The sequence below is a fragment of the Eulemur rufifrons genome, chromosome 30, assembly GCF_041146395.1.
Source record: "Eulemur rufifrons isolate Redbay chromosome 30, OSU_ERuf_1, whole genome shotgun sequence".
Classification (NCBI taxonomy): domain Eukaryota; kingdom Metazoa; phylum Chordata; class Mammalia; order Primates; family Lemuridae; genus Eulemur; species Eulemur rufifrons.
In genome coordinates this window covers 139723794-139739843 of record NC_091012.1, presented here as the reverse complement: position 1 = coordinate 139739843, position 16050 = coordinate 139723794, and the positions used below count along the sequence as shown (strand labels likewise).

The 16050-nt window shown below is 42.8% G+C and overlaps 1 protein-coding gene across 1 annotated transcript in view; it reads left to right on the top strand.

Moving 5' to 3' along the window:
• The window catches only part of STS (steroid sulfatase), a 149322-nt gene extending 148081 nt beyond the window's left edge, over positions 1–1241 (top strand). The window contains exon 10 of the mRNA XM_069464093.1: positions 432–1241. Coding sequence (XP_069320194.1) covers positions 432–805 — 374 coding nt within the window. The 3' untranslated portion in view covers positions 806–1241. The remainder of the gene's footprint in view (positions 1–431) is intronic.
• Positions 1242–16050: the final 14809 nt, after the last annotated feature.

The following is a 16050-nucleotide window of genomic DNA, read 5'->3' as shown; positions in this document are numbered from 1 at the left end:
CATGCCGGGATATTCTGATTCAAAGATTTTTAGTAAATTCGTAGAGCTGTGCAACCCTGGCCACTATTTAATTTTAGAACACCTCCTTCACCCCGCAAAAGATCATCTCTGTTCCCCATTTGCTGTCCCCACCTCACTTCTAGCCTCATTTAATTCCTGATTCAGCATTTTTGGACTGTCTCAAAACTGAGAACACAGACTGTTAACTGAGGTCCCCGCACGCTTGAGACTGTCCCCACTGGCTGTGTGTGTGCCTGCATGTGGCTTGATAATCCCTCGTGTACACGTCAGCGTCATGCCTGCTGCTTGGTAAGCCTTTGCCTTCTTAGAGCACATGACGGCTTAATTTCCGTGTCACTGTCTCATTTGTGGCAAGTGGCGCGACAGTGACGCTCCACACCTAACACCATTCCCGTCCTTTTAAACCGCAGGCACGTCCATCTGGAAAGCCTTTTTCTTCACCCCCAAGTTCAACCCCGCGGGTTCCAACGGGTGCTTCTCCACGCACGTGTGCTTCTGTTTCGGGAAATTCGTTACGCAGCACGACCCGCCTTTGCTCTTCGACATTTCCAAAGATCCAGGCGAGAGAAAGCCACTCACCCCGGCCACCGAGCCCCGGTTCCATGAGATCCTCAAAGTCATGCAGGCAGCTGTGGACGACCACACGGGGACCCTGTCGGAGGTCCCCAACCAGTTGTCACTGGGGAACCAACTGTGGAAGCCCTGGCTGCAGCTCTGCTGCTCCTCCTCTGGCCTGACCTGCCAGTGCGACAGAGAGAAACACGAAACGAGAGTGAGCCGCTAGCTGTGTCTGCGGGCCAGGCGCATGCGCGTGGACAGGCGCGCCGCCGTCTGCTTGCGGGCCACGTCTGGGAGTGCACGGGGTGACGGAGCCCCGTCCGCAGCTTGGGTTTGGACCGATTCTCTGTTTTATCACCGGAAGGCTTGAACAAGGGCTCTACAGTTACTCAGCTAGGGGGTTGCGGTGAGGAATAAGTTCTGCAGTGTGTAGACAGGAAGATGGTGGACTTGTGCCCTCCCTGGCCGGAGTCCCTGCACGCCTGGCAGTGGCATAGAAGGGCGTGCACTTGAGCACCTCCGACACCCGTGCAGACAGGTGACAGGGAGGTGCAGAAGGTAACCTTCACTCACCCCTCAGCATACACGTATGTTCAGTGGTATAAGGCATCATTCGCTCCATGATCTGAAGTTACGCAGTAACCACCAAGACTCCCCAGCAGCATGATACAGAAGATAGCCAAGTTTAAGGTAACTCGAGTAAATCTTAGCATATACAACTTTATAGTGAATGAAGAGCCATCTTCTTTACCAAGAATAGATCATGGTAAATTCTGATTGGATTATTGGAAGACTAGTCATTATTGGTATTAGTTAGAACAAATATTAAATGCTATTTATCATATATAGATGTACACATATATACTTTTATTTATATATATGTATATACACACACACACACACACACACACACATGCACATACATACACGCACACACACACAATTTTTCTTTCTCCAAGAAGGTGAAGATATTTAAAATAGGGACATAGAGGCTTATCGGTAATTAAGTAAAAAAAAAAAAAGAAAAAGTAGAGGCTCGCAAATAGATTTTTTTTGCACAATAATTTTTTGTGAAATCCTCCATTAACAATAATCCCAAGACAAATCTCTCCTGGACTGATTACCGTTCCATAACGTGTACTATTATATTTGGGTTCCACTGTTTTTTCGGTAAATGGAAGTTCTGAATTAGAAGGCCACTTTGGGGATGCTACTGGGGAGGAAATCTCTTCCGGCGTCATTCAGAATCACTGGCTGGAAATGCGTGTGATATTTCTGGAGGAACAAAAGCCCCCCACAAGCAGTCCATGACCTACACACACAAGCGCGATTATCTTCACTTCTACCCACAAGTTTGTGGCGGCAACGCAGCAGTGAGGGCAAGTTCTTGTGTTTTATGCAGTTTTATCCTGTGGCTGAGAAATATCTGTGCCCTCCATCCACAGTGAGATGCACAGTTTTGTTTTAATTCCATTTCCCGCAAACCCCAGTAGATGAGGGAAAATACATACCGGTCACACAGGGGAGTGGCTGATCGTGGTACAGCCGGGGACGGTGTCAGAGTCTGAACCACCGGCCCGTCCCGAGCAGAGACCCTTCCCCCTGTGGAATGTGACGTGCAGCCACTTCTTCAGACATGAGACATTCCCCAACGATACGACTGAATTCTTGTATCAGGAGATGACACGCCCACCTGCTCGCCCATTCACCCCTTTTGTGGCCTTGTCCACAAAAGCACCTCCTGTTGACTCGGCATTCACTCAGTCCCAAGCCAGTGCAGGGGGATGAAATGGCTGGACCCTGTGTGGTGGCTTGGAGAGGACGCAGGTGTGTCCTGGGCTCTCTGCAAGTTGGCTGGCGTTTCCTCTCTGCTACCCTCCGCCTCAGGGAATGGCCAGGATTCAACAGTGTTTCCCCAGCTCCTCCTAAAGTTCTATTTCAGACTTTAATTTTTGCTTTTTCTTTCCTGAAAAACAAACAACAACAAAAAAGAAGTGATCCCCACCTCCACCCCGACCCTGGAACAGTGGAAAGCTGGAGTGGTAAACAGGAGTCTTCCGTTTAACGTGGATCTCTCATTCTAGAAGTGAGGAAATCTGACATCTTTTTTTAGAAAATATTCTTGTTAAAGAGTGTGCTCGCGTATTGATGATGTTAGGATTGTTGCTGATATTATCATGCAAAAACTAGTTGAAGCCACTATTATGAATTTATGCTTAAAGGTGACAATGTTTACTCAAAGGTTAGCACATTCAATGCAAGTGGACTTTCAGAAAATACTTGATGATGCGGGAATGTGTATTGGAGGATTAAATAACTTGAAGAGCCTTTGTAGATTATATGAACACCTGTTTGTGTGGAGAATTAGCTGTCTAATCTGTAAAATGTTAGCAAATGAAGGACGAAGTTTACCTCTAGATGCAAATGTATTGAGCTTTAAAGTGCCTCCAAATAACTGAGATCACCATTGTATTTTGGGGCATTTGAAGGGCATTTGAAAATCAGGTTTGTTTCTAATGACCATCGTTATTTTAGACTTCAAACCATTTACCATCTGAAACTTTTGCCTGGAATGCATAAGAGGAAATTGGAATTCTTTTGTCCAGGAGAAACCCAACAAACCTTCAAGGCACAGCTGTCTCTGCCTGGTGGGTGTTTACGGAGCTGGGAGGCACAGCTACTTGTTTTCAAAGCATCTATTGATAGTACCTCTGGAGTCTGTGTCAAAACCTTAGTGGGTTTTGAAGTTTTAAACAATTTTTTTTTAAATCCTTGTATTCCTTAGCATTACATAGATGTTAAAAGTTAAGCAGTTTAGTAATGTACACATAGGCATCATTTTACAAATTCGGCAGGAACTGCAGGAAAAGCAAAACTAAAATCCACGTATCTGTAGGACTCAAGATTCAAGAAAGAAAGCGGACTTTTCAGATTTCCCCTAAGGGCATACAGTGAAAACTGGAGCAAAACAAAACAGAAGTATTTGTCACATGTCTGGAAAATGCTATCTTCAAAATGATTACATCAAGTTAAAAGTTTCCTTAGAATGTGTTAATGCAAAGTTAAAATAAAATTTTTCTTGGCAATTAAAAATATTGTGTGCTCTAATGCTGTGTGCCTTTGTAACACGATTCAATTCGACAACGTGTGGAATGTTTACTGGGCTTTGGGCATGATCTGAAGCAATGGAAAACACAAGTTTCAGTTCTGCAAAGATTCATCGCATCCCTTCTTAGCTCGAGAGAAGGGCTGAGTCATGCCGAAAGGGATGAGAGATCAATCAATCAGAGGGCAGGGCAAAGCCAGCTTACCCCTCATCGGGCACACTCTCTAAGGCCCTTCTAGAGGTCCACAAAAATGTTTTAATTTCTTTTAAAATCAGGAGGAAAAAAATGAACGTTGAAGGTTGGAGATCATGTTGCAATTTGTACCAACCCAGCCGTAAAATACAACTTAATGTTTCTTGCAGAACTTTGATAGGCAAAATATTGTTGTCTCCGTTCTCTCTTTCTCAGCTGGATTCCTTAGGGAAACCGAACCGTCAGAACAAACTCCTGGAACAGTGAGAGGGAGGAGCGAGAAGGGCGCGCTTTTGGGACTAGGATGGGCTCTTGTTCAATCAAGCACTTTAGTAAAAAGGCAGAAAGTGGCCGTGGAGCAGCTGGTAGAGGCTGCGTGACCCGTGGCGGCAGATACGACTTGTGCAGGCGTCTGGCTTTCTGATATGAAAGCTAAGCCTTGCTGCTTTCTCTTTAGTGCCCAGAGAATGTGACGTGTGGTGTAAGTGCCCTCAAACATCTTAAGTCATAGCTGTCTGATCTCTCGGACCTCACACCCATCCCAGGCTCCATGGACAGAGAGTCTCTGCTTGGCCAAACGTTAGCCAGGCTCCTGAACCTTCTCCAAGGCCCACGTGTGCACCTCGTTGTAAAACCCAGTTTTGACAAGAATCCTCTTAAAGTCAGTTTAGCAAGAACCCCTTACCCTCAGTATCTGGTCACCCTGGGTGTATGATCAGGTTCGTCCTCCTCCAGCCTCCCCTGGGGGATGTCTGGTCACGCAGGGCTGGCTTCAGCTAGAATCCTGTTACGTCAGTTCAGCTGGAACCCCTCACCCCTGCTGTCTCTCTTAGTCATTTTCCAACCGTGCCCCCACCTTGTGGAGCGGTATTCAGTGTTGAGCCCAATCTCTCTCCCCCGCTGCAGCCCCCGATTCTGTCATCCCTACATCTGTCCAGATGGTCCTGAATACAGTCTTCCTTACTGTAGTTGAACAAGCATCATTGAATAATTTTTCTTTAACATCATCCATGACAACTGGAAACCTGCCGGGACAGCATGAGTGTGAGGTTTTAGTGCTTCCTGAGGCCCCGACTGTCCTTGGTTTCCCAACACCATGAACCACGTCTGTGTGGCGAGAACTAACTGGGGAATGTTTCCTAATACCATCTCTTTATGTAATGGGCTCTGAATAGAGTGATTGCAATTTACCAATATTTAACACTGTCAAATACTACGTTGAGCGCAGCCTTTCTAATTAAGGAAATGTCAGCTTTCCTAATTACAATGGTAGCAGCTTAAAAATCTACTGACATGTTCCTGGAAAGGAAACATTGTCATGTAACTAAGTATCAGTTTTCTAAGAAAAACTTAATAGGCCTCCATATAGGAGACCCTTAAATTTGGGGCTTCTTCTAGAAGTGGTTCTACTCATTAAGTCCAACTCCTCTGAATGATTTTTCAAGGTTTTTTGCTGTTTATCTTACCTGGCAAATGCATCACATCTCCACAGTAGCAAATTGTATAATTCCTTATGTACACTTTACACAGTAAGCAAACATAATCACTTTCCTATTGAAGTCTGGGAAATAAAATTTGCTTCACTGATTATGTCTAAGGTTGCAAACTACATTATCTATACATACGGATGATGATGTTTCTCTAAAGGCAAAATCTTCAATGAATATATTTTTATAAATATGTACTTTGAATTGCTTATCAAAATTTGTCTAATTTAACAAACAGTACACAACTAAATAAAATACCGTATTTACAAAGATATGGCATATTCCCTGGTGGGCAGGGTCAAATTGTAAGTACAATTGGAATAGAAACTGTCCCATGCCTAAATGTACAGTTTTATGTTAATGAGTACTGGGCAAGATGATATTTTCCTACTTCCCTTATAGTTATGCTAGGACCATGTGACTCACTCAGGCCCAGCCAAAAGTTCTCTGCATGATCCCCTGCAGGTGTCTTTTGCCTGTTTTCACTAATATGGAACATCCAGGTAAGAACTCTGAGGAGTCCCAAGGTACGGTGATGCCACAAGAGGGCGCAAGAGAGGCGGATCCCTGAGTCACCACCTGGAGCAGCTCCAGAGACCTGCCTGACCTACAGGTGACTGACCTGAACAAGAAGTAAACTTTGTTTTTTTGTTTGTATTTTTTAAAGCCAGTGAGACTGAGAGGTTGTGCGTATAAAAGCAGCTAGAGTTAATTACCTTGACTAATACAAGAGGTTGGCCACACTAGATAATCCTCACATTTTATGATAGTTTTTTGCCTTTCAAAAAGATGCTCTGATTTACTGGTGCTGTTTTAAATAGAAGCCCCATGCACTCATTCTTTAAAGAGCGTCAGCTATGAGAAGGTGAGAATCGCATAAACTGAAAGATAAAATTATAGTGGGGTCTACTGTCAACAGACCGTGGCCCAGAATTGAGGATAAATGATTCTACAATCATAGTGTAAGTGAATGGAAAAGCAGAGTTGGTTAATTTGCACGACAAACAACTTAACGATTACTTAAATGTTGAGGTTCTTTTTGGAATATTGCATTCTGCTTTAGTGGATTCTATGAGGATAATAGATTTCAAAAAGTATCACATATATTGAGGGATGATGGTAATTTTAATGGCACAATTTTCCACTGAATATATTTTTATATTTTTCGAATTCCTTCTAAGCTTTATCGCATTTGAAATACTTTTGAAAATGTTGCCTGTGCCTACATAAAGTACGCCAGTGAATGTGATATTTTAGTTTGTTGATCAGGTTTTAGTCTTAGGAAAAGATTAAAAGATAATGCAAGCTTTTTAAGACAAGTTCTTTCAGCAACCTTTGAAATAATGCCGTGTAACTTGTGTTTAATATTTCCAACTAAATCATGAGATTCTTTTTGCGCTGCTCTTTCAAAGTTAGGCTTTAAACCATGCGGTTAATGCGAAGCATAGTCTCCGTGTTAAAATCGAGGGACATTCTGCGGCAGGGCTCAAGAGTGCTGTGGTCTAGTGCCTCTCAGGCTGATGTGCGTGCAGGCGACAAGTGTTGTAGGAAGAGGTTGGGGAAAGCCAGAGCTTCAGATAATTCAGGAAAGGGCACTGGTGGGATTTTATCAGACAAGGCAAATGCATCGGGTTGGTAACTGCTGAGAGGAAGCAGGACCGACAGGCCATCCATTAGAGCTCGTAGCAGGGAGGGCTGTTCACGCGGTTGCAGCGGGAGCAGAGACAAAGTGCGTTTCCACGGCACATCCGTCTCACTGAAGGTGAGGAAAGGGAAGGCCGCATGCTGATGTTATAGGCAGGAAGAGGGTTCATCTATTTAATCTTCCCTGCACTCCTATCAGATAGCTGTTCTTATTGTCCTGTTGCAGATGAGAGCCAGGTACGAAAAACAGTCCATCCATAAGCTGTTTTATGCTTAGATGTTGAGAGTGATCTTGGGGTTTTTTTCTCTTACAGGAAATGGACAGATTCACAACCTTCATATATGACAGTGCATGCTTTGTACTACACAACATAGTCTACAGTGGGAAGGGCGCTTTTTAAATTTGTGCAGTGCACAACTTGTGCCACCATATGTAGCAATGTCAGTTAGTGCTGTTGCATAAATAGATGTCTATATAAGTAATGGACAGAACTGATTACCTTGATTTGTCTGGCAAGGGACACAGTATGCTGTGTGAAACCCGTGGATTGAGTCCATGAGCTAGAATATCAACATGGGACATTCCAGAGTGAAAGATGCAATCCCAGTGTACTGACAATTACAATAGAGTTCAAATTAACAAAGAGCTGATGTATTGCATTCAAAGAAAAAGGCACATGGTTTTGTGGTTATCTGTTTGTTTACCGTTCTAAGGCCATTACAAGGTCTGCTAAAGGTTTGCAACTCACTCCACAGCTCAGGCACATGGTAGGGTCGTGCACAAGCCCCTAGTGAACTATGACGAGCAACGTCACAGGCTGCTTCAGAGCTAGAGCACCCATCGCCGGTATAAAAATCCCCAGCACTTTTTCAACATACAGGCTGGTCTCAGAGTTAAGATGACACCAATGTTCCCAGATGGCCCATGATGGGTGTGCAATGTGAGCAAAGAAAAAAACTCCTGTTGCTTAAGCCACTGAGATTTGGGTATTGTTGCTGCAACATAGATACATTCATTCACCCTGGGTAATTTATGTTACCATCCTGTCTCTGCAAAGGAATGATTGTTACATTTTGCAAAATGTTTCCTCCCCTGTTTTTCTCCCTTAGGGAGTCTGTAGCTAAGGAATTCCAGAATATTTTGGACACTGGAGTATTAGAAGCTTAATCTGACTTGAAAAGATAATTTAGAGAGTTGAAGGACAGGAAAAATGAGGGTGACTTTGGGCCAGGTCACAACTAACCCAAGAAAACAAAACTCATGTGTAGGTGGACTGTATCTTCAAAAATATATACTCCTAACTTTTACTGAGTGGATATTTAGCAGCCATTGTAGAAGTTCAAATCCCTTCACTTTAATAAAAATAGCAACAAAACCTTACATTTTAATGCCTTTTTTTTTTTTGAGACAGAGTCTCTTGTCCCAGCTAGAGTGCTGTGGCGTCAGCCTAGCTCAGTGTAACCTCATACTGCTGGGCTCAAGTGATCCTCCTGCCTCAGCCTCTGAGTAGCTCGGATTATAGGCATGTGCCACCATGCCCAGCTAATTTTTCTATTTTTCGTAGAGACAGGGGCTCACTCTTGGTCAGGCTGGTCTCGAACTCCTGACCCCAAGTGATCCTCCCGCCCCGGCCTCCCAGATAGTGCCATTTTCAATGTGTTTAAAATGTTGAATCCTGTTTAATTGTATGTTAAACTTTTTTGACAATCCTTTTAAAGTAAAAGGAATGTACAGCGGAACAATAATGTTTATTTGCATACTGTTTATTAGCAAACATTGAATGCAAACAAACCATCTTTTGACCTTTTCTCATTGGAATTAAGTTTGCCCAATCATGCCGAATGAATTCTGGTGTTTAAAAAATTACATGGTGCTATTATTTTTCATGACCGTGTTTAAAGGGCAACTCGTGTGGGGGAACGTATTTACAACCACATTGCACAATCGCCATCACAGCAGGCAATATGAAAGCCTTTCCGGGACTACGCATGGTTCCATTCTTCCAGGGTTGTTCAAATTCAACAGTGACAATGCACAGGAGGGAGCGACCAAGCCAGAATGAGACAAGGACTTCTGCATCACAGTGGGAGAAAGGAACAGGAGGCACGAGAGAGATGAGTATGAGATGTGGATGACGGCAAACCTTAGTCACCCCACGTCTGCTAATGGTGCCGTCCTCTTACAGATGATGAAACAGATTTGCGAGAACCAACATGCTATCTGTCGCAGTGTGGCAATTACCCCGTAATGGTCTATCTTCAACCATCGTAGATAATGCATGAGAAAGCGCTTGATGGATGCATCTGTCCAAACCGCTATTTAAGCTCCGGGGCAGAGAGAAGAGCCAGAATTTCAGACCTTCACCCCTCCCTGTCGAGTACGCCTAAAATGTGCCCGGATCCAGTGTCAGCTCATCGCTCACCCTGGTTTAAAAATACATATTTCTCTGCAAAAGATTGTCTCGGTTCTTCTCTGCTCCCCAGAAGTTTTCTAAAAATAAAAGAAATCCCTTTTGGAGAGGCAGAGATTTATTCTAGGAGATGACAATGCTCTTGATTATCTTTCCGTGGGGTGTCCCTAACGGCTCGACGGCAGGCTGCCCTTTCTAGAAATTAATGGCAATGGCAGGACTATTTTTGCTGCGGTCCCAGCAGCTGTGTTACTGTGTACTCTGTGAGTGCCACAGACACTTAGCATTGCCCATCCATTGTGAAAGCTTTGAGAATAGCATGGACTTAGACCTCTCTTCTTTCCTTCTGTCGTGCATGTAGACCACCGCCTTGGCTAGGCTTCCCATTTCTCCTCCCTGCAGCATAACCACAGAAATCTGCAAGCTATGGAAGGAAAAGGATTTGACTTAGAGAACTCACATTGCCCTAAATCACTAATTCTGAAGATTTCATTTCAACACAAAATAATTCAATTTCCATCACCTCAGTAATTCTTGCACCTGAGAAGGAAGGATGGAGTAGATAGTAGTGGCTAAATTTTAACGCATTGTTGTGATTCAACACAATTATTTTATATAGCGTATTTTAATTATCCTAATAGGAGGGGATTGCCCAACGAGAAAGTGTTTTTGGCAGTACCATATCCATATCCATTTGATGTATCTTTTCTGCCATTTGAATGACGGTCTGAAAGGACAAATGCAAACTACAATAAAACTCTATGCCATTTCCTACTTGGTGGATGAGTATTTTCCCGAACCATGCAACATGGATTTACCAATGCAGGGAGTTAATCACATTGCCCTAGATTTTCTTTTATCTTGGCAGAAAAACAGAGCTCTTTCCAGCCTGGTATTCAGTTCCCTGATTACTCTGTTGTCCATCTCACTTGCCAATACCTTGGGTGTTACAAAAGCAAGACACCTTCATCACACGCTGCAGTACAACACAAACCTCTACGGGAGACTCTTTTCTTGCATTTTTACGTTAAATGTGACAACAGTAAAGATCATTTATTTATAATTTGTGTGGGATTGCATTATGTTCATGCCGAAAGGAGAATGCTTTCGATCTGTCTATTGAAGCCTCAGCAATTTGGAATGAAAGCTGAGAATAAAATATTGTGAGCATGTTTCTTCTGAGAGGCTTAGATGAATATTTAAATTTTAAAATCCAAACTCATCTATGCTCTTCCAAATGGGAGCACAGGATAGAAAGAATGCGTGGTAATTGCTGGGGCATATTTTTTTAAGAAAAGCCATTCTGTTGCGGAAAATTTCAAACAAACACAAAAGTAGAAAGACTGTCACACTGAATCCCTGTGACTTCTTTCCCAAACTTCAAAAATTATCACCATCTTACCAATCTTCAAACACAATTGTAATCACAATATTTAAACATTTTGCATTGTCATCCCTGAGCCGAAAATGATCATTTTAATGTTTTCGAGATACAAGGCATAAATTGCTATGATAGTATGTTTATTCTCAGTGTAAATAGTGAAAGAGGTCAGTTTAGTAAAGACGTTAGCCGTGTCAGGGTGTTCTGTGTGTCAAACCGTGTCAAAACGTAGTGGCTTCATGCGATACCCACTCATTCAACCACTGGTGTTGTGGGTTGACATTTTGGCCGGGCTCGGTTGAGTGGTTTTTGCCTGTGCGCGCTGAGCTCAGACGGTCCTGGCTGGGCTCTTTCCAGCACCTGCTATCCATTGAGGAACAGCGGGACTACCTGGTTTCTTGTGGCCTCATCTGGGGAGACAGGAACAACTGGGGCCTCTCTCCGCGTGGTTCCCTCGTGCTCCAGCCCAACTTGTCCTCCAGGCTGTGATCCTGGTGGTTCCCAGATCAGCAGGAGATGACACTGCAGATCCTGTGCAAGTCTCTCCCAGTGTCTGGTTGCTGCTTTCTCTTTAGCCCAAACAAGTCATGTGGCCAAGCCCAGATGCAAGGGCCTGATAAACAGACTTTAATTTTTAAAGAGGATCTCTACAAAGGCACATTGCAAATGGATATGCAAACAGCAGAGGGGGAGGAATCTGTGGCCAGTTTTACAATGTACTTCAGACAATTAAAAGTTTCATCAAAAGGAAAGGAAGTCCATGTAGCAGAATAAGGATCTCCAAAAATCTTCTCCATAAAATCAATAATAAAGCTGGAAAAAGTAGTCAGAAATAACTTTCACAGAACTGTAGAAATTAGCCAAAGGCTTGCAGTATCCCAGGGAAACATTTTCTCAAGAAAAATGGTTGCGTCTCAATAAGAGCTGTGTGCTTGGTGGCACTGGAGCTTACCCCGGCGCAAACCCACACTCCCCAGCTGTACCGTGGCGTGACAAACAACAGCCCACAGGTTCTCTTGCCGGCAGCGGAGAGAGCGGAAAGCGGCTGGGGCGCTTTCAGAGCCTCAGTCTTCAGGGTGGTTGATTTGTCTGCGTTTCACCCCGACTTGGGCTTGCCTAGTGCAAAGAAATCTGTCCCCTGGGGAATGAAGCACTGATACGTACAACACGTGGGTGAACGTTGAAAACAGGATGCTTAGTGAAGAAGGCAGACAGGAGGGCCCACACAGTCTAGGATCCCTTTATATGAAATGTCCAGAACAGGTAAATGCATAGAAACAGAATGTAGATTAGTGGTTGCAGGGGCTGGGGGAGAGTGACCTCTAACAGGTACAGGGTTTCTTTTTGCAGTGACAAACTGTTCTGAAATTAGGTAGTGGTGATGGTTGTATAACCTTGTGAACAGAGTAAAAACCACTGTATTGTCCAGGTTAAAATGCAGGTTCTTATGAGATGTAAACTATGTCTTATTTTTTCAAATGAATTTCATTATTTCAATAAATTAGAACCCAAAAAAGATAAAGTAAAATTCTTTTGCCTTCAGTGATTCAAACTGAACTCTCTGAGGACTCACTTCATTGCAAAATTGTTTAACTTCCACACCATCTTTAGGACTGATTCATGGAGTTTGGATGACACTTTCTCCCTTTGGCTTGCCTTGTTGGACGAGTGCTCATGTCTGTATTCCAACCACTCCTCCTACATTGAATGTTTCCCTCTCTACCCACCTACTCCCATTCCCAAGTTTATAAACCAGGATTTATCCTGAAGTCTCAGCTCTATTACCACCTCTCTATAAAACATTATTGTTTCCAGGTTGGAACTGATTACCACCGCTAGTGTATCTTTCATAACAAGTGATTTCAAGTAGATGTGTTTTAGACTGCAAGTCCTTGAGGGAGGGACCAAGTTTTATTCGTCTTTGTATCTGAAGTGCGTAACATGGTGCCTGTCACTGTAGCAGGAATATTTCATGTTCTCTGGACGCAGTGAAAGCTGGGTCTCCCGTATCTCTGGAGCAATTTATTCCAGATCAGCATGGCTGCCCATTCTTTCTCCTCTGCCTGTGTTGTTAAGGCAACTTAAAAACAGTGTTGTCCCGTGGCCAAGAAACGTGTGAAAAAAGGCTCAACATCTCGAATCATCAGGGAAATGCAAATCAAAACCACAGTGACATATCCCTTAACTCCAGTGAGAATGGCTTTTATCAAAAAGTCCCAAAACAGCAAATGCTGGCATGGATGTGGAGAAATAGGAATACTCATACACCGCTGGTGGGACTGCAAACTAGTACAACCTCTGTGGAAAGTAGTAAGGAGATACCTCCAAGAACTAAAACTACAACTACCGTTTGATCCAGCAATCCCACTACCGGGTATTTACCCAAAGGGAAAAAAGACATTCTGTAAAAAAGACACCTGCACTTGAATGTTTATAGAAACACAATTCACAATTGCAAAGATGTAGAAATAACCCAAGTGCCCATCAATCCATGTGTGGACTAATAAAATGTGGTATATGTATACCATGGAATACTACTCAGCCATAAAAAAAATGGTGAACTAATACCTCTTGTATTATCCTCGGTGGAATTAGAGACTATTCTTCTAAATGAAGTATCACTTGAATGGAAAAACAAAGACCATTTGTACTCACTGTTAAATTGGCACTAATCAATCAACACCTATGAGCATATATGGAAATAACATTCATCAGAAATCAAGCAGGTGGGAGGCGCAAGGAGGAAATGGGTAAATTCACACCTAACGGGTACAATGCTCACTATCTGGGTGATGGACACACTTATAGGTTTGACTCAAACAGTACAAAAGACAATTTATGTAACCAAAACATTCGTACCACCATAATATTCTGAAATTTAAAAAATAAAATTAAAAAAAGTGTTGTCCCAAAAGAGTCAAAGACCTATTCCCACACAAAAACCTGCACACAGATTTTATAGAAACCTTATTCATGATTGTAAAAACTTGGAAGCAACCAAGATGTCTTTTAGTATAACAGCTGAATGAATGAATAAGCAGTGGTACAGCCAGATTACAGGATATTACTTGGATCTAAAAAGAAATGAGCTATCAAGCCATGAAAAGCCTTGGAGGAAACTTAAATGCATGTCACTAAGTGAAAGAAACCAATCTGAAAGGGCTACATACTGCGTGATTCCAGCTATAGGATATTCTGGAAAAGGCAAAACTTTGGGGACAGTAAAAAGATTGGTGGTTGCCAGTGAGCCCTGATGTCAACTCTGGACTCTGGGTGATGAGGATGTGTCCATGGAGATTCATCGGTTGTAACAGACGCCCCACTCTGGGGGGTGGTGCTTATGCGGGGGAGGCTGTGTGGGGGCGGGGGGAGAGGGGTGTGGGAAATTTATGTATCTTTCACTCAGTTTTGCTGTGACTCTAAAATTGCTCTAAAAAATAAAGTCTTAACACACACAGAGTGGTGACATTTGAGCTGTATGTGTGGTAGCCACCTGGATGAACCCTTTCACCTCTTCCTAGGTCCTGAAATGTAGCACATGGTATCCTATCCAGAACGTGTTTTGTTTTGTTTTCCTTTTTTGCACCTGACTTGAATCTGAATGCCAACATAGAGCCACTGCAAGTCCAGTGGTCTGTTCATATTTCCCTCTGTCCACAGGAGCAGTACTCTACTATGGAATGTACCGTAGAACACACTATGAGCAATGATCACAGGACTCATGCACCTTAACTACTCCCCACTCCAATCCATTCCTTTTCTCCAAATCTCTGGCCGTCTGTCCTATCCAGCTTATCCTGGGCTCCAGGTGAAGGCCTCAGGTGCACAGATTTCTGGGTGCTCTTCTGTGGGGACTCCTTCTCATCCTGGCTCTGAATAATTAACCTGGTTCCCAGACTCTCACCCTGAACTTGACTTCTATCCTCCGGTTTGGCTCGATAGTTTCAACCCTGTCCTGGGATTTGCCCCAGGACTTGCGGTTATGCTTGTCCCCTTTGAATAAAAATAGACTCCTGTGTTCATTCTCACTAGCTCCCGTAACTTGCCGCCCTCCATCCTACGTGAGTCTTTACTGGAACCTCTGTACGCCTTCCCCGTAGTATGCAATCACTTCTGCAAAGCAGTCTGGAAAAACTAGGTAAGAACTGAGGTGCTAACAAGGTCTTTCAAAGAAACACGCATTTTTGGACCCTCTCTGCATCTGTGGTTTCCTCAAGTGCAGATGCCTCTGGACACCCACAGTGAGCTCAGCTACCACTCAGAGTGGTCCAAATTGCCTACGTACCAGAAATTATTCCGTAAGAATACTCATGATCTAAATTTATGTATGCAATGTGTTTATATAATTTCTCATTAACCTAAACATCTCGCATCAGTGACTCCTTTTACATCATGAACATTTGTATCCACTTTCTTCTTGAGAGGACAGTTTGTTTTCTTTCTTCAGGCTACTTTGAAACAAAACATCTCATGAAATATCCTATGTTAGCCCACTCAAAGCTTTCCTTGGGTTCTAGACCTTAAGTGATATATTGGTATATTTGGAAAGGTAAATTTTTAGCAATAAAAAAAAATAAAAATACAGACTTAGCTAGTTCTAGAAATAAAAATACCAGAGTCACAAGGCAAAAGGTGAATTTTTTTTTCAGTAGTACACGTTTAGAATAGCTTTAGCTCATGTTTGAAGCTAATCATGGGACTAGGACCATGGCCTGATTAAAACTACGTGTTCTAAAAGATAGATAGCATACATTCAGCTTTCAGTTATCTAAGGCACCATGTACATGGGGCTTTGTCGATGATAAATAAACTTTAGCCATAGAGTTAAAGCCTTAAAAATAATAGAATGATTTATGTGTCTTTGCTCTAACTCTCACTCAAATTGATTGGTTGATTATTCCTTTATTGTCTAAGCTGTTTTGCATTTTGGAAGCAGTTTTCCCAAGGCTTGCTATTCTGAAGAAGGTGTAGATTTTCCAAGTGCAGAGTAGAATCAGTCTGAGCTGTTGGACTGACGCTGCCATCAGGGATTGAATGACAGGCTGTTCCTGACTTACGGAATGGCTAGTCCTGCCACAGAGGAACTCAACATGATTAGATTCTGAATAAATAAACTGGATCATTTTGGTGACTCAGAAAACATAGTAAAATTTTGTAGTTACATATAATGTGATTAATTTGTGTAAATACTACACAAATTAGAATTTAGTAAAAAAAAAAAAAAAAAGAAAAGTATTTTTGAGTATATG